The sequence below is a fragment of the Xenopus tropicalis genome, chromosome 6 (genome assembly GCF_000004195.4).
Source record: "Xenopus tropicalis strain Nigerian chromosome 6, UCB_Xtro_10.0, whole genome shotgun sequence".
NCBI lineage: Eukaryota > Metazoa > Chordata > Amphibia > Anura > Pipidae > Xenopus > Xenopus tropicalis.
The window spans coordinates 33,204,489-33,212,420 of NC_030682.2; the positions used below are offsets into that span (position 1 = coordinate 33,204,489).

Here is a 7,932-nt window from a genome sequence, read left to right on the forward strand (position 1 = left end):
CCCATGCATTGCTGATATTATCTGCAATACCTATACAGTGCTTCTTCCATGCTTACAGTCAGCACCACAATAATCACATCTATTTATTCTCCCTCTTATTACTGACCTGCTGCACATTTTGCATATAAGATGGCACCTCTTTTGTGGCCTAAGTTATAAATGCATTTTTTAAGCCTATTTCTGCTGAATGGCTGCTGAATCCGCACACTAAACAAAGGTACAAACTGCTGTGTTTCAGGCCCTAGGTGTGAATTCTCAAGACAAAGTCATAATTAAAAAGAAGATCAAAGAGATGAAAATGGCATTAGAGAAATTCCAAAAAGCTCAAGAAAAAATGCAGAAGCAGAGGGGGAGGCTTCGAGAAAAGGAACGGGAAATGAGAAGAGAGCCGCCCTCTGCTGGGGAGCCAGGGGGCAAAAAGGAAGAGTGACGGGCGCATTAGGTGAATATGAGGCACAAGTTGGCACTAAGAGAGACTGCAGGAGCAGCACATTGAAGCCGCGCGTGCCGCACACTCTTCTTGTACAAAACTGGCAGGAATTAAACAGGAAAGGTTGTTAAAGTCATATCCATCTTCTTTGCCAAAATGTTTATTTTGTTTAATTAGCCTTTGTGAGCCATTTGACTATGTCATGCTCATGTGCATAAGACATAATACCAGCAGGCTTTATTACTTGCATGGCAACAGGGCCGGCCCGAGGGATGGAAAAATGGGCCCCAACTTAGGAAAAAGCCTATTATTATTTCCGTCATAGGCCTATAGAACACCTGCAGTATGTCATTAGGCACTGCCTACATCTAATGATTGTGAGGTTGGGCCCTCAATATCATTTCAGTGGAGGGCCCAAAGAGGCCAGTCTGACCGTGTTGGCAAGCTAAAAGATGAAATGAATGCAATGGGACTAATTTGTTTCGTACTTTTAATTGCTCTTTTCTGGCCAGCTTGGATATATATATATATATATATACACTGGAAACAAATGATTAAATTATAGATTTATCCTGCATTTAATTTTTAAAATTTCATTAATATCTCAGGTCAGTCACTTTTTAGATACCTGGCAAAGATAAACAACTTCCCAGTCCACAGATAAGCCCTCTGTATAATAGGGGTCATTTTTAAAACCCTTCGGTGCAAGTGCAAGAGCCCTTATGGGGTGCAAAAGTGCACTCCAGCCCTGTCCTTACCATTTTCCCTTAGAGCTGTGGGTAAGGATAGGGCCCCTACGCGGCCTGGACCCCTGCATCAATCAGGCACGCAAGGTCCGGGGCAAGTAGGCACATCTACATGTCTATGTCTTCATCAGTCTGCGGGTCTCTGCACCCAGAGTGCCTGTGGTTATTCGCACAATGCCCCATGCAGTGGCCAAAAACAAGGAAAAATGGCCGATTGCCTTTTTTGCACCTTGCACACTACGTGGAGCATTGTAAATGTGCCCTAATGAGTTTATCCTTATCCTAACAAAGGCTGCAGCTAGGAGCATAGAAGTTGCTTTATACAGAACACCACCAGGATTTAAGTTCATCTTCATATGTATATATATATATATATATATTTATACTTTTTTTTTAATAAACAACTGTGAATTGGAAATGTTTATATTTCGTATAGGTCTGGTAAACTAAATCCGAAATTGTACGGATGATTTGCTGATACAAGTAAGGAAGATTAGCCCGTTGGCATACTAGGCCATACTGAGGGTTTATACTACATTTGTACCAGCACAACAGTCAGTGGCTCATTGTTTGTGGCCCAAGCTGCTGTTAATGATACTGGTAGTTAGGCTGTTTGGTGAGGGAGACAGTGCAGGGCCTCTGTGCACTTATTTGAATTAATGTCTTGTAATTCCCAGTATGCTATGAACACTTGGGTGTTTGCTCGTGCTGACAAGGCGAGATGTTCCAAGCACAAACTGGAGATCAAATGCTGCATATTGAGTTTGTCTGACAAAGGTAACAGGCCTACCTGCTAGCAACGTAAAGCGACTGTACCTGTATGATTGCCGTTACATCCTGACACACAGCATCTTGTATACACTCCATAACACTATGTACGTAATGGGTCCCTAAATATGTCTGGGCAGGGAAACACTGTATAAGCTAGAAGCCCTGCCTGCACACAGATGCAGCTATAACATGGGCTTCTACAGGAGCTCAGAATGAATGCTGCTTACCCCTGAGGCTGGAGTAACTCTCACAAGGGTGGGCTTGAGTTAAACATACTTTAGCCACTTATTTGCAGTTTTAATAGTAAATATGATACTTATTGTGGGGGCCCTTAGCTATTTAATGATATTTGGTACAAACAATTCTGTGCTGTATAACAATTTGCTGCTTGCAATACGGCCAGTGTTTGTTAGTGCTGTACATTCCCAGTGCTACCAATCCCTTCCTACCCACTCTCACTGTCATATGAAACCTCTGGGTTTTTGCCATGTCCTGTTAATTATTATAAACATTGCATATTTCAAACAGCATGTAAAAAGAATTACCACCATTTATCTTTTAATTACTATAATGAATGCTTTTATTTTAAGAGAGAATTCTGTGATTGTAAAAATTATTTTTAGACTATAAAAAGGGTTGTAGGGTTTCTGTAAATACATGGTGCTTTCTCACTGATTTGCTCAGTGTTTTGGGGGTATTTAAAAGGATGATTATTTGTATACCCTTTGTTCACTTTATTAGGTAGACTGCTGACAAAACCTATAGATACCTTCAGGCCGGGGCTGGCAACCTGTGGGTTCTGTCAAATGCCAGAGGGGCTGCTGTAAAATGCCATAGACAGTCACTATTTTTTGGGCCTGGATACCCCCCCCCCCTAATATAATATCAATATTGAATGGAATAAGTGTGGCATTATGAGAAGGGCAAGTCTTTGAGTTATAGCATACACTCATGATGAAGAAGAAAGACTGTTCTGTGAGTGCTTAGCTATGTTATGTCTTTATTTGCCTTTAGCCCCCTCGTGGGCTGGGTTTAAGTTAAGGCTTCAGGAGGGAGCATTTACCCTGGGGCCCCAGCCCTTTCTGTGTGCTGCAACTCCCAGCATTCCATGGACATCAGAAGCGCTGCTGGAGTTGTAGTAACAGCCAAGAGACAGCAGGCTGCAAGGTACTAAATGATGTAATCTCTCCCTCCATTCCTAAATTGATAGGGCCCCCTGTCTCCTTATTCCACCTCTGGGCCCCATGCTAAACTACTGTGCATATGACAAAAAACGGAATCCTATAGACAGAATTGAGACAATGCTTTAACAAACAGGTTGTCGTTCTGCTTTGCGGGCATGTCCTTCCTTTGTCCTATGTAATAACAGGGCATTGTCCCTGAAATGTTTTAAGGAATTTATACTCTGTGTATAAGCCAGACTTCCTTTCCAGTAATGTTCCTTTAACCATTCAGTAAAACACACTGATCTGATACCGTATTGCTTATAGCTCAGGGAAGCATGATACTTACTAGAAGTACAGAAAGACTTGCCTAAAACCTCTCTGCCATTGGTTAGTGCCAGTAGGTCCCAGCAGGCCATTTTATGTTGTACAGTACAGGGATGAATTGCTACAGAAATGCAGACTGGGTGGGCAGGTCAGGGATCATACAGCTCTCTCCAGGTCATTGTGCAGAGACACAGGACTTGTATGTAACAAGATATCCCTACAGTTTGTGATCTAGAGGCCAACCTCCCCTTTGTCCCTATAACAATCACACTACTTTGTATTTAATGCAATGTTATGGCAGTAATGAGTCAATCACAGGTGAGAACATATCATGCATGGTAAATGCTGAGCTGCTGGGAATTGCTTCACCCATGATATATTATACAGCGCTAAACCCACTGTTATAATCCTGACTCTCTGTCACACATTACTTACCTTTCACTTCCGGCACAATCCTTTTCATCTAACAGTCTCTCATTCAAGAAACTGCCTGGTTGCTAGGCTAAACTGGCACATAGCAACCAGATAACTGCTGAAATTTCAAGCTGGAGAGCTGCTGAACAAAAAATGAAATGATTTAAAAACCAAGAAAAATAAACAATGAAGTCCAAACCATCTCAGAATATCACCATCTATGGCAAAATAGTCTGTATCGTAGTATCGTTACAGAGCCAAATCAGTTGCCAGTATTCAACAGAAGTGGCAGTAATACAAAAAGCAAAACACTAGGGGGTGCTGCTGCCAGTTGCGGTGCCCATTCCTGAAAACTCATCTCCCTGTACAAGTGGCATTTACTACTGTATTTTGTGTGTGTTACTGTCATGATATAAAGATATGCCCATGTATTATTATTTAAAGGGAAAATATATATATATAAGGTCCCATATATATTTTATTTTTATGCTATATAGGAGCCATGAGTTTATGTATTTTTAACTCAGCCCCTAATACATATATATTATAAATGTGTTAACAGAATCTGCCACTAGGTGGCGCACACAATAATAACTAGAAACAGATTTGCAAAATAGAATAGCTGCAGCAGTTTCAGACAGGATTGAAACAAGCTGTGTCTTAATGAAACCCTAAAATGTGGTACAGGGGTACCCTACAGAAAGGGCTTACATTTCCAAGTCATATCAATTTGAATAAATCTGGAAGAGCACTGAATTAAGTGTAGGGGCCGATTTAGCATAAGCCTTACGCACGGAAGTTCAAATTTTGCTGTTTTTTTTCTAAATACAATTTCTTTAGCTAGCTTCATGATACTGTTTTGGGTGCCCATCAAGAGTAGCCATAGTCATAGATGAGTACTGGCTGTCCTGCAGGAGCACTAGTTCACTTCTTCACTATTAAACTCTGGGTTTATTCTATAAGATTAGAGTAGTGATTCCCTGGGGGGCTGAAGCAGTGGGAAGTAGGGCTCAGCATTAATGCCAATAAGGTTGAAAATTGGAGATAATGGCTAGTATGGCTCTACTAGATATACCTGAAAACCCAGCTTGAATGTCAGTAAGGGTGTGATTTGACATGTATATGTATTTACTTTTCCAGACTATGACCAATGCAGTAATATTTTCCTATATCTGTACTTGTATCATGGGGAGGTTACTAAAGGATGGACCTTCGAGTGCGACTTGAACTGAAGAAGTTTGATAGTCACTGGCACTGAGCGCTGGGTAGTCAGAGTCTTTAGGTTGTACTTCTCTTTCTGCCTTCCATACAACATGCTTCTCTTTCAAGGGAATTTGAGCTGGAAACAAGTGAATAAATGGAAAAATAAGTGTCATGCTTCTAGATAAATCCGCACAAACAAATGCTTAAAGTATTTCCATTTTATTAGGTAAAAACAGCACAATTTGAAATGGATTCCATACATCCACAAGGGCTGGCAATTGGATTGGCACCAATACAGTAGGTCTTCATTCATATTCAGTAGCCCAGAGCATGTTATGGTGGTGTTGAACTGTACATTTTGCTAGGCACTGCACAAGTCATTTGTGCTCTCAAAGCTGCCCCTCATGTATAGGGGCCACTTTATTGTCCTTTGGAATGATTGTACCTGGTGGTGCCCATGGCTTGTAATCCAACAGCAGTATTGGCATGAACCTGGGAGCAGGAAGCCATTCTCAGTGTCTGCTCTTTACAGTATAAACGCCCAGTATACACCCTGCCCCGTGCACAAGGAGATGCCAGCCGTCCGTTTACAGATTGGGTGGTGCAGGGACATATCCTTGGATATTTACTCCTTGACAACTACAGTGTTTATTCTCTTCAAACTGCAAAGTAGGTGACATAAATTAAGTGTATTATATGCATAACCATATGAATGCATAACCATGGCCCATAGTCCCACATAATAAAGGTGAGATGTTTAGTGACTTCTGTTAACTATAGCATTCCTTCAACCTCATTATAACTGGAAACAGACAGCCCATGAGGGTCTACAGAAACCCTGCATGAGTATAAGAGCACTTAATAGCTCAGGGATAAGGAGGGTTTCTGAGAGCTGCAGTTCAGCAAAACCTAGGGGACCAGAACTGGACTGTTAATTCCTGCTGAAACCAGTAAAGCACTTACCATGTATAACTGTGAAAGTGCAGATTCTCTGTCCTACAGAACAGTGTAATATTTGTACAGTCTTTCCTTCCCTTTCAGGTTTGGCGGAATGGTGTTTATTTTATACTGTCTGTGTAGTATATATTTGTCTGTTGTATTTTAGGCCTCTTACAGTGGCTACTCATACTTTAGCTCCATATTCAGATGAGTTTATTTTGTTATTGTGATGTTATTTATTATGGCATGACTGTATGCCTGTCACCTCTTGGGTTGCTCAGCAGCTGAAGTGCAGCCACATGCTGGGAACTGATTGCCCTACATATGCCTGACACAACATATCCAATGCCATTTGTTACTGTAAATAAACCTCTTGCCAATAAGTATTATTGTCTAAAAAATGAATGCAATAAAGTGTCTCTAAGTTCTAATCAGATGTATTTTTGCCTCCTTTCTGCTGGTCTAGCTATCCATTCTTGTGCGGCAGTACACACGGTTTATGGTTATGAACCCGTGAAGCCCACTAATATGAAGGGAGAGAAGGCTCTGTGCATACTACAGCCAGAGAGCAGAGGAATGGTAGCTACAGTATATGCTCACTTCTTTATTCTTTACTTTGGCAAGAAGTGATCTTTTGGTGGGGCTCAAAGATGAGTGCGCTAAATAGCCCAGACTCCTGTGAGGCTGAGTTGACTCTTGGCCTGTTAAGGGTTTTCCTCAGTGTTCTCTGGATAAAGTTGCAGAGCAATACAGATGAGTGTAGCTCACTGGTACCATGTTTTAGAGTCCTGATCAGGTATACTGTATATGTGCAAGATGCAGGTATAAATGTGGGTTTTATCTATTTTTTACTACTTTAAACACTTTTTAAAACTTTCTACCCCACCCACTTCTGATGATGTCACTTCCAGCCTGCCGCAACAGTATTTTCTGTTTAATGGCAGTCAGCAGGTCAGGTTTCAGATAAGGTAGTTGCGGGTCCAGGTTGGGTTTCCAAAAATTGGTTCCACACAGGATTCTACTCTATGTTGTTGCTTCCAGTCATGCCCTAAATAGCAGTTAGCTGTAATATCCTTAAAGAGACCCAGCTCCTCTGATTGGTCATTGCACAGACTTGCTGCCAGATGCAGTGGTAGGAAGGAACCCTGGTGAACATCACATGTCATAGCTACATGCTGGAAGTGGCCTGTAATCATATGTTTGTCCTACCTCACCGCTGCCCGGCCAAGCCCTGTGAGCACAAACACTGACAAATGCACATGGCAGATCAGATTCACAATAATAAGGATTTTTAAGCTAATGCCAGATGTGGCGTAGGGCTGATATTTTCGGCAAGCGGAAAAACGCTTGGCGAAAATACAGCCCTACGCCTGCTACTTGTGCACTGCACCCAAATGAATGGGATACGTTCAGGTGCAGGCACATGTAGCCGATATACGCAGGATAATGCAAAGTCTCGCTTTTTTGCGTATATCGGCTACATGTGCCTGCACCTGAGCGTATCTCATTCATTCGGGTGCAGGCACAAGTAGCAGGCGTAGGGCTGTACCCTACACCACGTCTGGCATCAGCCTTAGTCTCTAAGTTTCCCTTACATCCAGGGTAAGAAGTCCATGCTGATAAGTTCTGTTGGGTCTCCTCTGATCTGCCCTACTGCATCCATGAGTGTAGTGCCCTCACATTTTACTAATATTAGAATTAAGGGAAACTCTTAGTGGAGCATCCAGCTCAAGAAGTGTATTAATTGCATGAAAACTATATGAGGCCATTGTAGTCAAAGAGCACTGATTCAGCCAGCAGGTTGAACTGGCAGAACACAGACGTGTGGCTCATATAATTTCTCAGGTCTGCTGGTGGATAAGCCATGTGCATAAACTGACCACATTTTCAGACCAAACTGACTGCCATCTGATGAGCAAGTAGAATCTGCCTACTGTAC

At 41.9% G+C, this 7,932-nt stretch overlaps 1 protein-coding gene across 3 annotated transcripts in view; it reads left to right on the top strand.

Moving 5' to 3' along the window:
* ppp1r9a (protein phosphatase 1 regulatory subunit 9A) overlaps positions 1-6,424 on the top strand; it is a 108,317-nt gene extending 101,893 nt beyond the window's left edge. For all 3 annotated transcript variants that reach the window (XM_002940634.5, XM_004915417.4, XM_004915418.4), the window contains one exon: positions 239-6,424. In XM_002940634.5, coding sequence (XP_002940680.2) covers positions 239-430 — 192 coding nt within the window. In that variant the 3' untranslated portion in view covers positions 431-6,424. The remainder of the gene's footprint in view (positions 1-238) is intronic.
* The last annotated feature ends 1,508 nt before the right edge of the window (positions 6,425-7,932 follow it).